This window comes from Neolamprologus brichardi, chromosome 18 (assembly GCF_056152115.1).
Source record: "Neolamprologus brichardi isolate AB-2024 chromosome 18, ASM5615211v1, whole genome shotgun sequence".
Taxonomy (NCBI): Eukaryota; Metazoa; Chordata; class Actinopteri; order Cichliformes; family Cichlidae; genus Neolamprologus; species Neolamprologus brichardi.
The window spans coordinates 15455217-15474169 of NC_142121.1; the positions used below are offsets into that span (position 1 = coordinate 15455217).

The 18953-nt window shown below is 40.6% G+C and overlaps 1 protein-coding gene across 1 annotated transcript; it reads left to right on the top strand.

Annotated features, from left to right (window-relative positions):
• The first annotated feature begins 1553 nt into the window (after positions 1-1553).
• ap1m1 (adaptor related protein complex 1 subunit mu 1) lies at positions 1554-18366 on the top strand. The gene is made up of 12 exons (XM_006792234.3): positions 1554-1750; positions 2537-2693; positions 2795-2862; positions 2958-3088; positions 6013-6160; positions 6343-6469; positions 6877-7019; positions 9239-9310; positions 9632-9790; positions 10072-10197; positions 17070-17145; positions 17561-18366. Exons 1-12 carry the CDS (start codon positions 1709-1711, stop codon positions 17581-17583), a joined length of 1272 nt encoding a protein of 423 aa, XP_006792297.1. The 5' UTR covers positions 1554-1708; the 3' UTR covers positions 17584-18366.
• Positions 18367-18953: the final 587 nt, after the last annotated feature.

Consider the following 18953-nt stretch of genomic DNA (forward strand, 5'->3'; position numbering starts at 1 on the left):
TATAAATGAGACACAAACAGCACGTAGAAAGTATGGAAGTGGTTGAGGGAAGCAGCAGTCTGTTATATTTGGCTGTGTAACTCAGTCCAGTCCAATTGTATCTGTGACTTCTGACAATGTGTAGACTCCATCGCTCCAGCCAAGGGATGAGAGATTTGTCACTGTGACAGGGTGCAGTGTTCGTACGCAAGCCCACAGCTGAAAGAGTCACTCCAAGACTCTGAGACTGGGTGCTAAAAATCAATTAAAAAAGAAGAACAAACACGAGCTGTTTGGAGTCATGCACTAAAGCAGGATCCTGGATTTAGTTTAATTTAATAATAAACTTGTAGTACTCCCTAATCACTGCAGTAGGTTTGTGCATTATAAACCGACACAGTAATAAGCATTATATTTTTAGATGATACAAAACAGCAGGACTTCTATTTGGGTTTCATGGGCGTTTTAACCTCTGATGATGTCAGTATTTGTTGCTGGGCTGCCATTTCATCCTTTCACATCAGCTGTTGTAATTAGTACGATGATCATTTGCATTAGGATGACAGTCGTCAACAGCTGCTCAAACCCACAGCTGAGATTCTTTTCATACCAAAGGCAGAGGTGCAAAACCAGTAGAAAGTGGGACTGTGTACAGCTTTATTTTCACCCACAATGCATTTTTGTATTGTCCTCTCTTCAGCTACCTCTATTAGCTGGGAATGCAAATTCAGCCAAGTGTGTTTGTTTGGGTTAGCACACTTGAACAAGCTCTCAGGCTTCTGTTATCCTAACACCTGTAAGGATAACAGCCTGTAATGCCTCCAATATCACTGCAGTAGCTTTGTGTAATTATGACACACTGACACACTAATAAGCATTATATTTTTTGTATATTAAACAGCAGGACTTCTCCTTGTGTTTTGACTCTGAGGAAGTCAGAGTTTGTTGCTTGGATGCCATTTATATTTTGCACACCAGTATTTAGTGGGATTATCATTTGCATTAAGGGGACTAGAGTTAAGATCAGCTCAAATCAGTTTCTGTCTGTGAAGATTTGCACAGAAATAAATCACTTGAATGAAAAGCTCAACTTCAGTTACCCGAGTATTTACCAATACAGTAGTTTAATTAGATCAGCCAACCAAGACAGATAAGCTTTTGAGAAGCTCCAGAAGATGGTCAGATGGACAAATATCCACATAGAAATAGTAAACACTGATTACACCCTACAGTAAGGTATGAGTCAAGTCAAAGTCAAAGTAAATTTTAGTTACATCAGTTACATCAGTGCAAAGCAAGCTAATACATAGATATACAAATGAGAAGAAAATAAATAAATATACGCTTGAGAGTTACAATTGGAATTTACAGTTTACAATTTACAGTTGGTGTGGTTTAAAGTGAACCTAAATTATTTTTTTTTATTATTGTTGTTGTTACCATATAGATTATTTAATAATGATTTAAATTAAGTTCCTGTCTTACTGACTTAACCATAAAATGTTTTTTGTTTAAAAAAAAAAGGATGCCAGAGACTTGTAGTGCTCCCTCCTATTCCACAGGGGGCGCTCCTTGCGAATGTAGAGTGTTAAGAAAAGGGGAAGGGTTGTGTTCTTCTTTTCAGTATTATGAATGGAAGTCTGTTCTTTGATTTTTAGCACTGAACTAGTTTTTGCCAACATTATCAACTGATAACGAGCTTAGCTGGGCTCGTGTAAATAAGTTCAAGATGTCTGCGAGCGCCGTGTACGTCTTGGATTTGAAGGGAAAGGTAAAGTAACAGTGGAGGGGCGATGCTAAGCTAAGGTTAGCCTAGCTAGCACATTCTTGCTTGACAGATTATAATGCGGCTCAGTCTGCAGCGACCAACTAGCGTATCTTCAGCGGTTCATACTGCCGTTTAAAGGGTTTACCTTGTAACGAAAGTCAGCAATTTTCAATTTATATGACAGATGTCACCTGGAGTGATGTCAGGCGAAAGCGTTGAGAAAAAAATGTAACCCGATGACTAACAGCTAGGGGACCAGCTGTTAGCAGCAGGGAGTTGAACACTGAATTTACAGCCCGAGGTCTTGTGATGATGCTTTGTGATTTACACGAACAGTCGGTTTTTAATCCGACTGAATCAATGGAAAAGTGAAAAAGACATAAAGGGCATGAAAAATTCCCAAGGCATCAGATTTACCTGTATTTAGTTTCCACCCACGTCTCTGCTGTAGCCTTGCAGGTGTAATAATAACATATGAATCCCTTTTAAATAAAAACTTTTAGTGTTTCGTGTAAAAGAGATTGCCTACACCTATGGAGATGTAAATATCTGTTGTGTGAGGAATGTTCTGTTTATAATAGAGGATGATATTGTTGCTATATACTGCCCACAGTGGCGTTACATACATTCTAAGATACACTGAATATACTCATGCAATTTTTTTTCCTTTTCTTTGTTGGGAAGTAACACATTTTTTTTTAGCTTAAATGAGAGCTGAGCTTTAACGTGAACCTACAGTGACTCACTGATATTAATGAAAGTTGCACATGTGCTGTTTTTCTCTTTCAGGTCTTGGTGTGCCGAAATTATCGGGGAGATGTGGACATGTCAGAGATTGAGCACTTCATGACCCTTCTGATGGACAAAGAGGAAGAGGGCACACTATCACCAATTCTGGCTCATGGCGGCGTCCGTTTCATGTGGATCAAACACAATAATCTCTACTGTATCCTTATTAATCCCTGAAACACATCAACATTTACGGTGTCCACGTGTTGTACTTACTCCCTCTCCTGTTGTAGTTCTTCTTAACACACGTCACATCAGTGGTTGCAACATCCAAAAAAAATGCCAGCGTCTCCCTGGTTTTCTCTTTCTTGTACAAAATTGTTCAGGTATGATCGAATTATTCACCAGCTTTTAGTTAATAACAATAACACATGCATATACTTTTGCTACAAGTGCAACATGTTTATTTGTGTTGTTTTAGGTTTTTTCAGAGTATTTCAAAGAATTGGAGGAGGAGAGCATTAGAGACAACTTTGTTATCATATATGAGCTCATGGATGAGCTGATGGACTTTGGCTATCCTCAGACCACTGACAGCAAAATTCTCCAAGAGTGAGTATCCTCTTAGCTGCTGTCTCACTGCGGGTAACATGAGGGTTCATAAGTGCTGGATTTTCAGGGTCATGGGTCCATTTTTGTTCTTACACCAAAGAAACTCAAATGTGTAAAATAACATTTTAGTTATTCTGAAAGCAAAGTCATGGGGCTACTAGCATACTGTAACAGTTATAAGAAGCAAATTACTCCCATCTAGTGGTGAAACTGCAGATCGCAACCATATGAATACCCTTGGCCTCACCCTTTAAATGTGTGTAGGAGAGGTTGTGGTGGCTACGAAAAAGTTCTTTAGAAACCATACAACATGGCAGACTCTCTAAACGTGAACCTAGTCTGTTTTCAATGAGGTATACAGAGCAGGTTGAGGTACTCATGCAAGACTGAAAACTTATTAATAGTCTTTCATTGATACCAGTAAATACCCCTGAATCCTACAACTGGGAGAGCTAACCAAAAGTTGAAATGTTGTGTTAAATGGAAATAAGATAGTAAGAAGTGATTTTTTTCAAATCTCATGAACCCAGATTTTATTCACAGGAAAATCTGGGTTCTTACCAAATCTTTAATCTGTGAAAATCTTAAGAAAAAAAAGGTTGAAATTAAAATTTTGAGTTTGATGATGTCAGACGAGCTCTGTGTTTTTATGATGTTCTTTTAATACCTGATCATGTAGCCGGTTAACCTCATTAGTTGCAAAATTTTCCTTCAGACGTTTCTTTTTAGTGCCACTTAATTTCCACACTTTTGTTGCTTCATCCCAACTTTATTTTTCGACTTATTGCTGCCATCAAATTCACTCAGAGCTAAACCTTTGGTTGTGTTTTCTACATTGTGTTGTGAATAAAATGTGGGTTTATGAGATTTGCAGATCGCTGCATTCTGGGTTTTTTTGTATTTTACACAGCATCCCAACTTTTAGAATTGGGCTTGTAATAAAAGACAAAATAATCTCCATGAAATAATGCTGCACTTTACAGTGTAGGTCTGACATCTGTACAGCTGCAAAGTTAATCAAAAATAAAATGCTTTTGAGACCAGTTTATTTCAGTTTAACAAGAAGGCTCTGGGTTTCAGTTCACCTGCTGACTGGCTCGTGTGTGGAGCCTTCCTCCCACAGTCCAAAAGACATAGGTTAGGTTGTTAACTTGTTAGGTTAACTGGTGATTCTGAATTGGCTTTAAGGTGTCAATGTAAGTTTGAATGGTTGGATGTCTCTGTGATGGACTGGTGACCTGTCCAGATCATACCGCACCGTCTGGAGCACTCAGAGAAAACATACACAGAATGCACACAGTTTAGCCTGAACCAGCGCTAATCGCTGAATCACTGCGCTGCCTGAATAAACGACAAGATTATTGGAAATGAACTTTAGGGTGCTTTTTGAGCTAACCATACTAAGACAGCTGTAGCTGATAAACAACTGGGCCTCGAACACAATGAGTTCAACAAAGCCAGGCTATCTCTTCCTTATCTGGATTCACTTACCGTAACATTAGCAATCGTGATAAGCAGTCATGTGAAGCCAGTTATCAACTTGCTCAGTTAGCCAGACTTTCCCCTTTGTGTTGACATGAATCAGGCGTTATTGGAAGCATGTGACGAGAGGCTGAGGAATCTATAACGGTAGATAAAAGGTAACTATGGGAAAAATGCAAAGACGTTAAGCACATGATACAAACTGAAAGTAACACAGCTGCTGCAGACACGTCGGCAGGCTATTACAAAGCTAACTGAGCGAGAGCCGCGGGTGTGTGTGTGTGTGAGAGAGGAAAACCACTGTACAGTAGATTAGTATCAAAAGCACCGTGCGAACGTTAGAGCCCTTTAAGCGCTTTGGTCAAGATTTGCTTTATAAATAAAGTTGATCCCATTTAAAAGCTGGATGTTTGTCATTATGACGCAGGAGACTCTGGTGGATTATAATTGAGTATTTCATTAAATTAATGTTTAACAGACAGTTTTATCCTTTCAGCTGCTGGCTGAGAACGAGCAGTGAATAAAATCCAAAATGAAATTCAAACATAGCCTTAGACCTATGTATGCCTTCAAATGGGTATCAAGTTTTAGGATCATAGGGGGTGAAAAAAAAATCAAGGAATAAAGTGGCATGTAAGGGAAAAAAAAGACTTTTGATGCTCCTACTATACGTGGACAGAAATCTAAGGGGTCTTTAAGGAATGCTGACGCTAATTTCCAGAGGCCGGCTTGGTCAGTAGGTGGGGATTTCTTAAGTGTTGGTCTTTAATCTCAGACATAACCTGTTTTGGGGCAGGTTTGGTTCGCAGCACAAGTTAGCCTGGCTATGTAACCTGTTAAGAAGTGATTGACCTTTGTAGTACAAAAAACCAACAACCCCGAAGTTTACTGAATAAAAAACACTGTAATCACTCAAACAATAAAGTTCATCTAACCTCAGTAGAAAAAAACAGTAGATCTTAAACAGAGATCGTTTTACCTGCGGCTGAATGCAGCCAAATTCCTGTCATTTATAATCATTACTGCTTTAACTGCTAATTTCCCGATGACATTTTCTCAGGTTTTCAATCAGTGCAAATCACTGTGCTGAAAAGCATATTTGATTGTTTTATTTATTTATGTCAGATTTTTACAGTTTGCGTTTTCCCTTGTTGTGGTATTGTCCCGTCATTTCAGTATACCTACAAGTCAAAAAGAGCTTACTGTCATCACCATAAACGACTGTAAATGACCGTTTAGTCTTTCAAAAGTGAGTGATGTAGACGTGCAGCAAACCAACTCTGGATTTCCCCCACATGAGTACAGTAATAAGTCAGACAATCCTCCCTCATAAAATCGACAATCTCTGTTCTTCTTTGATGTTTTCTGGGAACTCGCCATCTCAGACAGTTAATTTCCCCTTTTCTCAGGTTTTCCTCCTGTTTACATTTTTTGTCTCTCAGATACATAACTCAGGAGGGCCACAAGCTAGACACTGGGGCCCCGCGACCCCCCGCCACAGTCACCAACGCTGTCTCCTGGAGGTCAGAGGGTATCAAGTACAGGAAAAATGAGGTCTTCCTGGACGTCATTGAGTCAGTGAATCTCCTGGTAGGAACTTGTTTTAGAAGGCCCGAGTTGCATAAGGAATGCCGGTCAGAGTGTTTGTAAACTTCCTCTCCCGGTGCGTCACAGCGCACTCCGACTGTCCAGCTTGTTGTTTTGTGTGTACAGTCTTTGATCGCTAATATGTGCTTTCATCTGTCCGTCTTTACTCATTGACTGTCTTTCAGGTTAGTGCCAACGGCAATGTTCTCCGTAGCGAGATTGTTGGTTCCATAAAGATGCGCGTCTTCCTTTCTGGAATGCCCGAGCTACGGCTCGGTCTGAACGACAAAGTTCTGTTTGAAAACACTGGACGTGAGTTGTTTCTTTGCTGCTAAGAAAAAAAAAGCACTGAAGCTTTCGAGCAATAAATGAATAGTTGATGTAATAATAGATGTAATAATAACCATATGACAGTGCTTTTCTGTCATTTAAGCACACATAGTTCTTGTATCTTTACCTAAGCGCTTTTATCTAACGTTCACACACGCTCACATTTTGATGGATGCATCGGAGGGAACTCGGGGTTCCGTATCTTGCACAAGGATACTTTGACATATTGACAGAAGGAACTGGGCCAAGCCACTGAGATTCTGATTGGTTGACAGCCTGCCGTACCATGTGGAAAATCGCATTTTAATTAGAACAACTATTTAGTCTGTGCCTGATTCGTGCTAATTTGGTTAATCGCGTTAAATCGCCTCTGATGCTTGTATTTGCAGGAGGGAAGAGTAAATCAGTAGAGCTGGAAGATGTTAAGTTTCACCAGTGTGTCCGTCTGTCTCGCTTTGAGAACGACCGCACCATCTCCTTCATTCCTCCCGACGGAGAGTTTGAGCTCATGTCCTACCGCCTCAACACTCACGTGAGTAATATGTGGCTGAACAAGTCGAGTAGTTAGAGTCCAAACCAGAGGAAGGCTCTGAAAGGGTCTGACACACCTGCAAACAGACATGCAGTGAACATACATACATACTGCTGTAACAGTGAAAGAACTGGGCGTATATTAAAGGAATCCAGACAGATAATCTGATTGGAATGAAGACTGTGTACACGTGAACATGCGAATCTGCTTACTGCTTCAAATCAAATGAGGTCGTGCATAGAATTCACTACTGAAATCTGATCTCATCATTTAAGCTGAAGCCACTTGTGGAAACAATCAAATTACATTTACCCTTTAAAGCAGTGGTTCATAAACCGTGGGGCAGGCCCCACAGGTGGACAGTAGAGCCACTGCAGGTGGCGCGTGGGTGACCAAGTAGTGAAACTAAATTTGAATGAACAGATTTTTGATTCTATGTAAACTAAAAACTGTTACAGCTGATGCTGCTTTGTGACAATTATTGCACTGAAATTCAGCTTGATAGAAATTAAGGAGCATTTTCTGCATCTGAAGTGGAAGCTTTCCAGAAAATGTATGAGAACCTCTGCTATAAAGCCTCCTAATGTCACCTTAGTGAGAGTTTTTAATTCCTAAGAGGATAAAGTGTTTGCTTGCTTCTTTTTGAGGGACAAAAAACCCCATTTCAAAATGTTTTATGTTGGGCTTTTCCTTTCCAAAATGGGCCTGTAGGGGGCAACTACGCAATTGGTCTGCTTATAGTTAAGTAAGTGTTGCTTTATTTTCCCATATGCTTCTTATCTTACACTTATGCGAGCCTTTGCGTTTTTCTGTTATTTCTGGTTTGATAAAAATTTTAAGTAAAGTGAATTTGAACCAGAACTAATATAAAAAAACAGGTTAAAATATTTTGAATAGAACTCCTTTGGGAGAAGGCTGTTTCGGGGCGGTAGCGACGGTGGGGGGTTTGTGGCAGAATTATTTGTATACAGAAATACGCCTGTATTCATGAGCCAGCAGCTTAGACTAGTACCTCATCTGTTCATCAATGTTTTTGATAACCACAGAAGAAAACAGGTGAAACACAACCACACGGTTTAGTACTTGGTCTGTGGTTGTCACACATAGGCGTGTGTTATGAATAGTGTTTAACTGTGCTTTTTTTCTGAAGGGGAAAAAAACACTCAAAAAACAAAAAGAGAGCAGATAAGATCTCAAACATCATCCTCTACTCTCAAAAAACGTTTAAAAAACCTTCTTGATGAAAGGAACTGATAAATTACATTTGTTGAGTCAAATGGTAATCTATAGGCACACTCACAATGTTCTGCCAGTTTGAACTGGGATCATGGTTTCTATAAGTGTTTCACAACAGTTTTGCCAGTAAGCGTGCCGGAAAGGAAGTGGTATAGTTGAGCAGAAGTCTTTCAGTTTTAGTTAACAAGGAGCTGCAGCGCACAGAACTGAAATTGTTAATCCAAGAAGCATTTTTTCTTGGTTATATTACTCAGCTAAGCACTTGAATACTTTTTTAAATTGTCTGTATTTTATTTTATGCCGTTTAAGCCCTTTACCGTGTACGTGTAAAAACTGTTTGAAGGATGGTTTCTTTTATACTTTGGTTTTTCCATATTATACCTGCTTCTATACCATAGCATGTGCCTCAGATTAAGCACGAAGGCTGTCTGCGTGTGGACAAAAACTACAAATCTGTTCATTTTAAATCCAGATCTGTGCTTGCTGGGCGTCGTTCATAAATAAAGATTATTTATATAGAGCCAAATCGCAACAACAGTTGCCTCGAAGCGCTTTATGTCGTAAAGTAAAGACCCTACAAAAATACAAAGGAAACATTAAAGTTGATCAAACATGATTAAAGTTCAGTCTCTTGTAACTTGATGATGTAACCGTCTATTTTAAAAGGATATACCAAGAAGCAGTTACATAATAACGCAGATTGCAAAGTCACTCCAAAGTTTTGAGCAATCTCTGTTTCTCCCTAATTTTCCTTTACAAGATTTCACACAATACAGCCGACACCACTGCAGCATGAGTATATGAGTATCTTTTGCTGGTTGCTGTAGAAATAAAATAAATGTACGAGCTAGTCTCAAAATGACTTATATTCGGTTGCTGTAGTAACACCTGCTGCCCACTGGGTGGCGACTAAGTCATGTGTTATTTAAAGTGGTGCGTTTGACATTTGTGCACTTAAAATCGATGTGGTTTTTCTGTTTCAGGTGAAGCCCCTGATCTGGATTGAGTCTGTTATCGAGAAGCACTCTCACAGTCGGATTGAGTACATGATTAAGGTTGGAAGCTTTTTCAGTGGGTACATTTACCGTAGTTGCCCGCGTCATGTGTAGCTGAACTATTATTGCTGTCATTCCTTTAAAGAAAAATTAAAGTGGAGTTACAAATGATTGGAGCTCAGCCTGGCTTAAGCTTCTATATGTGCAGTCAGGCAAAGCGTACAGCAATTATGATCAGGCTGTTTATGTTCTGTATCATGTTGTCATGCGTGGTAACCCTGACTATTAAGGTTTTAAATGCGCATTAAATTAAGCCCTGTTTTAATACCCTGTTTAGGCAGAGAAGCGTGTTAGACTTGACCTGCTTGTTTTGGTTCTTAGGCAAAGAGTCAGTTCAAGAGGCGTTCCACAGCCAACAACGTGGAGATTCACATTCCCGTGCCAACGGACGCTGACTCACCCAAATTCAAGACCACAGTGGGCAGTGTGAAGTGGGTGCCTGAGAACAGTGAGATCGTCTGGTCAATCAAGTCTTTCCCTGTGAGCAGAAACTGACTCACGAGCTTCATACATACGGTTGCAGAAATTGTGTAATATTACCCTAGGATTTTGGATGGAAGTTTGCTTATGTTATAAAGCTACACAATTCTGGTTTTTATTGTTAATAAAAACATGCAGATTGTAATTATACTTCTTCGAAACAACCCGGAGCAGCTGTGGGCCTTTATACAATCTGGTTTTCCTTTTACAAGCTGAAACACAGTAGATTTATAGTTTGTTTTCGTCTTTTATTAAAGAGCTTGTGTTGCAACTTCTCACAGGGTGGAAAGGAGTATTTGATGAGAGCCCACTTCGGCCTCCCGAGCGTAGAGGCTGAAGATAAGGAGGGGAAACCACCAATCAGTGTCAAGTTTGAGATCCCATACTTCACTACCTCAGGCATCCAGGTATGATCTCCGTCAAGCGGCGGTTTCTCAAATAACTTGTCAACCCTAAGCAAACAACAAGCTGTTAAACAAAAAACAAACACTGTCTGTTCATACAGTAAAAATGTATTCATCATCCCTTTGTATCATACTGTCTGTAAGCATGCTGAACCAAATGCTGCTTATTTACACCTGCGGTTTTGATTATTATTTTGGGTTTAGAATTCTTGGTATGTAGCAACATCACACAGCTGTCCCCGTTTCCACAGCTGGAATTCAAACAATCCACGTCGGCCCTGTTTTTAGCCAGAGGGGGCAGTAAGGGAGCACTGCTAAACAGTCAGCTTCCCTGTGTGGTTAAGAAATTTCTAGCATTGAGCCAACTGCTCATCAAGTTGAACTTGGCCCTCTGCTTTTCTGTTAATCACAATGATATAAAATGTCAGTGTTAGCAGGTGAGTAGATTCATTGGATTTTGATTGCCTTTGACCTGAAACTTGAGACAGAAGCTAATGTTTAGGCTTCATTTCTGCTCCATGTTTAAATGAAATCTCTTGCTCGCCGCAGACTTACACACATGCACTCTGCTCATACTGTATAATCACAGTTGTCCTGTGATTATATGTGTAGCGTTTTCCCATGTCTTGATGTGAGGAAACAATGGCGACTTGACAAACTTCATTTGAAAATATCATATTATGGCCTCCAATGAAAATAACAGTGTTTCCACAGGTACATTTGCACAATTATACCTCAGTTTTACACCAGCCACAGGTAATTTAGCGTTGTACTTTTTATCTAAAGCAAGAGCTCCTGAAATATCCTTAGAGATACTCTTAGGGGTCAGATGTTTAAACTTGACATTGTAAAAGCTGTTTTTTAAACAATGTTGGGCCAGACATCAATGCCACTGCCTAACTGTCTTAGGAAAAGAAAACACACACACATTTTGCTTATTTTATGCTGTTTTCAGGTTGTTTGTCAGGCTGTCCGTTTCTCTTTCCTGAACATTTCATTATGACTGTCATTCTGTACATTAGTCATTGGCATATACAGTGGTCCCTCACTATAACGCATTTTTGCCTTTTTACAGCACATTGTTTTCTGCGTCCTGATTGGCTGTAGACTATTGTCAATCAATCTCGTGCCGTGTCTCCTATACAGTACAGAATGCGTTCAGCTTGTCAAATTTACATCAAACACAACAATGTCGATGAAACATTTTGCACCATCAAAGACGCCTGGGGTAACTGCGGAAGGTAGAAGTTACCGTATATTTCCGACCATAAGGCGCACCGGATTATAAGGCGCATTAAGCGAAACAAAACAGTCAGATAAGTCAAACTTGACTCAACTCATTCTTCTTGCTTCCTCTACTTCCGTACCATTGATTCATTAATGTTGAATTCTCTCGCAGCTGCTCTGTTCCCATGTTCTGGACCTGAAAACAGGGTTTGATCTTTGGTTTCATTCTATAGTACTGGACTTATTTTTCTACGAAGGTTTGAACTCCCGCGATAAACGAGGGACCACTGTATCACGAAGAGAGCATAAAGATCTAAACTGTCACCGGGTTAAAAATCTGTTTTGAATGTGTTTATTTAACAGCAGGTCAGATAAAAACAATAACACAACATCAGACAATGTACCATTAAACATGAAATTACAACATGTAAATCCACAGTAGATTAAAACAAGCCCCCACAGGACATAAATATAAAAGCGTACAGAATCAAATATAATGCACAAAAAAATTAACAATCACAGGTCTGGTTCCTCTTAGCCGTCACTTGAGGTGACTTTTAAATGAGCTGAAGGCAGCTAATAACACCTGTTCACTAATATTCAGTTTTAACAAGAATATTGAACTCACCCAGTGAGGGTGGGGTGTGTCCATGTAGGATCTGAGAACTGAAGGCGGAAATGTATATATATTTTTACGGTTTTCGAAACTTAATGTATTACAAATCTGAAGTGTGGGACAATGATGGAAGGAAAGCACGTGTGAAGCGTGTGAACATCCATACCTGAACTCGTCTGCTGCCACTGCTGCACCAGAACCAGCTCTGGCAGCCAAACACAAACACACTTACTCGCTCTGGCTTGATTCCTTCACAGACATCAGTACATGTCTGGACACTTCACACATGCACTCCTTCACGTGAACCTGAAATCATCTGAACGTGTCTGTTTCATCGCTTTTACAGTCTTGTGTGGGGAAGGGCATGGCGAATCTCTCGTAGGTATATTAAGGAAGTAATATACCTACGACGGTTACATAATTAGCCCTGCGTGTGTCTTTTGTTACACGTAGGTCAAGGAAATGCTGTCACAAAATCTGTAGCGTCAGTTATAACTCAAAGCACTGACGCGTATGTAAACGTCCTTCTTCAGAAAATACTTTAAAACCACAAGTGTAGTCTTACTAATAAGCTGTGTCATCAACTTATAGTTGACTCTTTGAGACTGCTGGAGACTCCTCTCTCTGCTGCTAACACAATTTCAATTACGTCTGAACTTTTATTACTGTTTTCTCTGTGGCTCCCATTAAAAGAGCTAAAAGGTCATATTTTCCAGCATCTCCACATTTCCTATGGTTCTCGATAAAACTTTATTAAATTCTACGGATATTATGCAGCCCACTCGGAAACGAGAAGCTCAACTTAATTGAAATGCATGATAGTTGTAATTGGGTTGCTTTTTGGCAGTATAAGAATGCTTTTTTCTGTGGCAATTAGGTAGCTGAAAGAAATAATCCCCCATTCGTTCCTTCCTTTAAATTACTGTTTGGTCATAAACAAACAGATGCTGGAATAAGAGCTAATGTATGAATTAGTGCAGTAACACAGGCGGCTTTGCACAGTGATGGGATGAAGTGTTTTTCCTACATTAAAAACTGACATCATCTGTAAGAATGGTAATTAATTATTTAAAACACACACACACACACACACACACACACACACACACACACACACACACAAACAACATTTAAACTGTGATGTTTAGTACGATATTTGTAGTTGCAGTTTGTATATTCTTTGTTTCGGTGGAATAGCGCATCAGTGTAGGAGATGAATCCTCTTTTTTGTGGTTTTCTTCAAACACTGGTGACCTTTGGTGACTGAAACACACTCAGAAAAAAAGTGTTTTCTCATCACTTTAATCTGTACACACCCTGCAGAAGTGAAATTGTGCCTAGTGATGAGAATAAAGTGGTCCATATCCACCGCCTCTTATTTTCTTTACATTTGTTTATTGCATGTAAGTCAGATGGAGGAGCTGAAGCATGTCGTGGTCTCGATCGCTAGTGCGGAGAGAGTGGAGCAGGAGATTAATCCAGGATCTGTGGGGAGTAAAGCGATATGACGTGGCTGAACTGATCAGTTTATGTTTCTAACTTCACGTATGGCCACACGTTTGGGTAATGACCAAAAGAATGAGATCACAAACACAAACAGCAGAAATGAGGTTCCTCTGTAGAGTGTCTGTGCTCATGCTTGGAGATGGAGCGAGAAAGTCTGATAATTGGGAGAGAGTGTGAGTCAAACACTGATCATCCACATCGAAAGGAGCCAGTTAAGGTGGTCCAGTCATCTGCCTGGTATGCCATCTGGAGGCCTCTGAGTTGAAGTATTAGGGGCTTCCCTAACTGCTAGGAGACCGCATGACATGCTGGAGAGATTATGTCTCTCTGGGTGGCTGGGGAGAGTTGGCTCTGCTTAGATAGCTGGATCCAGATAAATGGCAGACATTGGAGCGATGGGGTGGATGTTTTGAAATATTGCAGGTATAATCCTGGAATTAAAAAGATCGTGCTGATGGTGATCAGTAAACGTTTAATTGCAGGGCAGTATTCAGTTTTTCTCTTTGGATTTTGCAAAACCTGCAAAGGCATCTGAGGTGTTCGTTTTACATAATTGTGTTCGCAAAACTATGTAGCGCTAAACCACAACTCAAAAAACATGATTATCTATGAAACTCCACCGTGAACAAGATCGTTTTTTTCTTTCTCGGCTTAATTTGTAACTTCCTGGAAGGAAGCCACCTGAAAAGGTTTGAATCTGAAAGCCACAAAGCACCCCAGGGATTTTTACACCTAACGTACTTCAGCTGAGTGCTGCAGGTTGCACATTGAGCGTCAACCGATTCATTAAGTTTGCCTGCAAGGTGGGGCTGCTTGCAGCGTTTTATCAGACGGTTCAGATGATCACTCAAAAAACATTTTGTACTTTACACTTTGGTTGATTTGTAATATTGAGAGAAAAAGGAAGTTGTAGTCGAATTTGAGAAGTTATAAAGACTCGTTTTAAATTTAGTAATGCAATGAACTGCTCTGCACATGTTTAGAACATATAAACAAAGTGTTAGAATCAGTGATTGAAAGGTCTTCAAAGTACAGAGCTTTGATTGGGAGACCAGAAGCTTGAGAACGTTTGCATTGACACCGTGGTGCACCCACTATTTTAGAGGGAGCCTATTAAGAACCATATTCCCATCAAACTCTTGTTTCAAGCCTGTAACCTTTCCCTTATTACAGGGCAACAGCAGACTGGGTCTCAGACCCAAATGCTGCCAGTAACGCCACTCTCTACGTGTGAGAAGAGGCTGTGAATCTTAATTAGACACATGTAAATATCAAAGCATGAGAAAGTTCCTCTTAACTCTACCACTAAATGTAGGGAAGCGCACATGTGAAGTGTGTGTGATGCACGTAACTCCACCTTATAAACTTAACTAGAAAATGGAGCAACCCCACACTTTGGCTGAGTGGCAGTGAGAGCAGAGCTGCTGTAATATTTTCAAATTGTGCTTCTTTAGGTGAAGTCGAAGGAACCCAAACATGCTGGCAGATGGTTTCTGAGCCATAACTTCTACCAAAAGCCTGATAAGTGCAGACCACACATGCAGTCTGTACTTACCAAACTAGATACAACAAACATCCTCCTTTCCCCTTCTCATCTTACAAGCCATAATGATATTTTGCGGAGGATGGCTTTTGGTGCCGTTTTGCTGACTGCGTACCCACGGTCAGGCCGACTGCATGTTTGGCTGCAGCGTTCGAGGAGAAGTGCTGTGCCGGCAGACTCGGTGATCCCACGTCTATGCGCTTGTCGTCATGTCTCTGGTGACCACGGCGCTCTCTCGCTCTGACCTCACTGTGTACTGGAAGGTAATAACAAGGCGGCCGGTACCGAGGCCTCACCAGAGCCCTGCCACCACTTGACCCGCAAATTCCTGCGCCGTATATCCGGCTCCTAGCTGGGAACTGGCATGATAGAGACATGACATGGTGACGTCTCCCAGAGCGGGGGTCATGTCAGCTTTAAGATGGCTTTGCGCCTCATCCCTGCAAATTATGACACCACATATTGTTTTTTGTGTGTTAGATGTGCCAATTACACAGTATTTACCATGTAATTACCATAAAATTCTGCTTGCATTGTGGTATGTTGTTGTGATATTATTCAGATAAGTGAAGTGAACTATTTCAGCATTTAAAAACTTTTCACACACACACTGTGCCAGTGTCATTTCCCACACCTGTCCAGGGAAAAAACATGTGTGCAATCAAAGATGGACATATAGTGAAGACGAAGTGATATTTTTAGCCTCTCTTCTCGAAAATCAACTCTGTGGTAACACTGGGTTGGTGAAATATCAGTTAATGACTTGTGAAAGTTGTATCTCAATAGTGCTGATGTGGAATTTTTTTCCCCTTTTTTTTTCTTTTCTTTTTGCTCCCAGGACTTACAAAAATACAGTTATGTCAATTATTTTTGTGTCTCCCTTGAAAGCTGTTCTGTAGTCGCTTCCCTCTTCTCTGTGTGACTCATACTACAGCTTCCTCATCAACAACAAAACTTTTACTACAACTCACAGCTCACCACGGCCTTAAAAGCATATCTCTCGACTGCTGAGCGCTTATCAACCTGCTGCTTAGAGAGGCAACGGGTGCTTGGTAACTTGCTATTATGCAGAAAGCAGTTGGAGAAAATGCCAATTATCATTGTGGGTAAAAAAAAAAAAAATGCATTCAATAAAAGAATTATACATGTATATGTTTTGTATGTTTCTGAGACCTTTAGCTTTGCCATTAAACTCTTAAATATGCTTCTTCAAGAAGCCCAGTGAGCAACAAAGTAGTGCAGCTGTTATGAGAAATAACTGCTTATTTCTCAAGATTCGAGAAATAAACATACGTTGCAGTTTTATAAAAACAGCAAATGGAACAATAAGTGCATGTTGGGTGGAAATAAAACCACATCTTTAGAATAGGGCGGTGTGGTGGTGCAGCGGTTAGCACTTAGAATTGAACTGACTCTGGGTGTGAACTCGAGTGTGAATGAGTGTCTTTCTCTCAGGGTCGGTCTCCTGCGACCGGCAACCTGTCCAGGGTGCACCTCGGTTAGAAATCAAGCAGGCAGTTTACGTTGTTTTGTCGTTTTTTTTTTTCTTTCTTTTCAATGCACTCACTTCCTCTGGGTGCTATCGTTCTTTGTAGAGTTCACAGGCTTGTATCTTAGGTGAAGTGTCAGCTGTCAGTTTCCTGTAGGTGTGATTTTTGTTTTGTCTGCATGAAATATGTAGCTTGTCCTTACCAGGTTCATACTGGGATGATAGCCATCAGTGGTTAGATGCCCGAGTGCAGGTTAGATGATAAACGTAAAAGTATTTTTTAATATCTCAAATAATTTTATCAGGAAATGATTCATTGAATATACTCTAGAATAGCACATTACTCTAGAACTTTAACACCGTATCTGAGATTGTGTTAGAGATGACTTATTGACCCCGCCATATACACATATTTATTTATTTATTTATTATTATTTTTTTTAAAATTTCAACCATGTTTATATCAGCTGCTTTTTCTTTTTTCTTCCTCATAGGTGCGTTACCTCAAGATCATTGAGAAGAGTGGATATCAGGCCCTGCCGTGGGTGCGCTACATCACCCAAAACGGAGGTAGGTCACTTCACACTGGTGCTGTTATGAGACACTGAGTGCCCATATGTGCAGGTATTAGGCAACAGTTAGGCAATGCAGTGCAATGCGGTGGGAACTGACCTTGCACTGATGCAGTTCTATGAAAAGGGGATACGCTGTAGTACACGAGGCAATGTGGCAACGTCCTGCAAAATGTGAGAAAGTGAACTTTCTTTGTCGAGCTTCCCCGATCTTCACACTGAGATTACCAAGGTTGCACATGTTGGTCTTTTTGCTAATGTTGCCAGTAATTGCTAAACATCCTCATCTCATTTCCTCCATATTCCATTCATTCTGGGTGGAAAGCATCAGCTGCCTCCACTTGATTTCGCTCAGATTCCCTCTTCTTTTTTTCCCCCCCCATTTGATTAAGTCCTGTTCATTTCCTTCCCAGATTACCAGCTCCGGACTCAGTAGGCAGCGCCTCAGCCGGCAGTGGGCAGGTGGAAGTCAGACGGGGTGGAGTCGAGCCGCTAATGTGCTATCAATGGCAGGTGGCAGTCGTAACAGCGGAGGATTGCCAGTATCTCGTTTTAGTTTAGTTTTGTATTTGTTGATGTTACATTTGTTTATGGTCAATGCAAATCTTAGACGGAGCCTTCAGATAGGCAAGGTTCGAAATTGATTGTTTCACTGCAGTGTGGTTCCCGATACGAAGGTCAAGTATAGCAGGAGGAGTGTTTACATCACCCGATGCAGCGAAGAGTCGTGCACAATCTATCACAGTGGGTCAGATTTGTTAAAAAAAACAACAACCAAGTGTTACATTTCCAATTTAACGTTACTGTAATCAGCTACACACAGGTCAACATCCCACTCAGTCAGCCTGGAAAGTTTTTTGTATGAAGCTGCTTTGTTCTGCCACAATTCCTTTTTGTTGACGATGTGTATATATTTCATTATATGTTAACGATCAGTGTTATTAGTTGAAACAAACTGTAAATTGAAAACAAACATGTTTTGTATCATCTTCTCCATGTGATGCCATTGATATGTGCCAGAGTGTTGATTTCCTGATTTGCTGTTGTGCTGTTAGTTGGTCAGTTTGACTCCCTCCCCCCCAAAAAAAATTAAATGCGGTAAGGTTCGGTTGCATGGTAAACAATTAGAAATCTCTACGTCCCACCCCAGCAGCTGTTTTTCTTTCCTCTGTCTGTACCTACACGCTTTTAAACCATTAAATGTCTATTTAGAGAAAAATGTTCCATGGTGTGCTTGCGTCATTTTGTATATAACATCGCTGCGATCATCACAGCGAGCTGTCGTAGTGTCACATGCAAACACCTGTCGTGCAGAGTAGTGAGGATTGCTGAATTGAGGGAAAACTTTGGCGAGGGGGTTTCCTGTATCAGACCTGTGGTTGTAGCTAACTCTGGATGGTTCTTTCCACCCTGGTCCTGTAGATCTTTTCAAACAGTGCGCCTCTTAATACCCCTGCTGCCATGATATCATAGGCAACTCAGTGCAAGCACTCCGTAAACAAGCAGGAGAGCTGGAAAGGATGTGACTCAAACTGTGGTCAGCGATCGCAGACATGCTCAAGAGAAATGTAGAATGGACCGGCACAGACTACTTATTGTTCACGCCAAGCCAAGCTGCAGTGGTGCGGCATGAGGTCACTGCTTAAGTTTGTCTTGTAAGGGGACTGTGATACTCCTAATTCATGTGAGTCACTCTGAGCAGGTGCTGAGGGTTGCAGTGACCACATTACCTGCAACATGGCCAGACTTGATTTTATCATTTAGATTCCAGTTTTTATTTTTCTTTCGAGGCACCTGTTTTTGAGA

What these genes read in the sequence shown, in the direction of transcription:
- ap1m1 (XM_006792234.3), top strand. Translation starts at nt 1,709, where the DNA reads ATGTCTGCGAGCGCCGTGTACGTCTTGGATTTGAAGGGAAAG. An exon ending in CAAACACAATAATCTCTACT is followed by an intron (nt 2,694 to 2,794) that starts GTATCCTTATTA and finishes ACGTCACATCAG; the next exon opens with TGGTTGCAACATCCAAAAAA. An exon ending in TCTTGTACAAAATTGTTCAG is followed by an intron (nt 2,863 to 2,957) that starts GTATGATCGAAT and finishes GTGTTGTTTTAG; the next exon opens with GTTTTTTCAGAGTATTTCAA.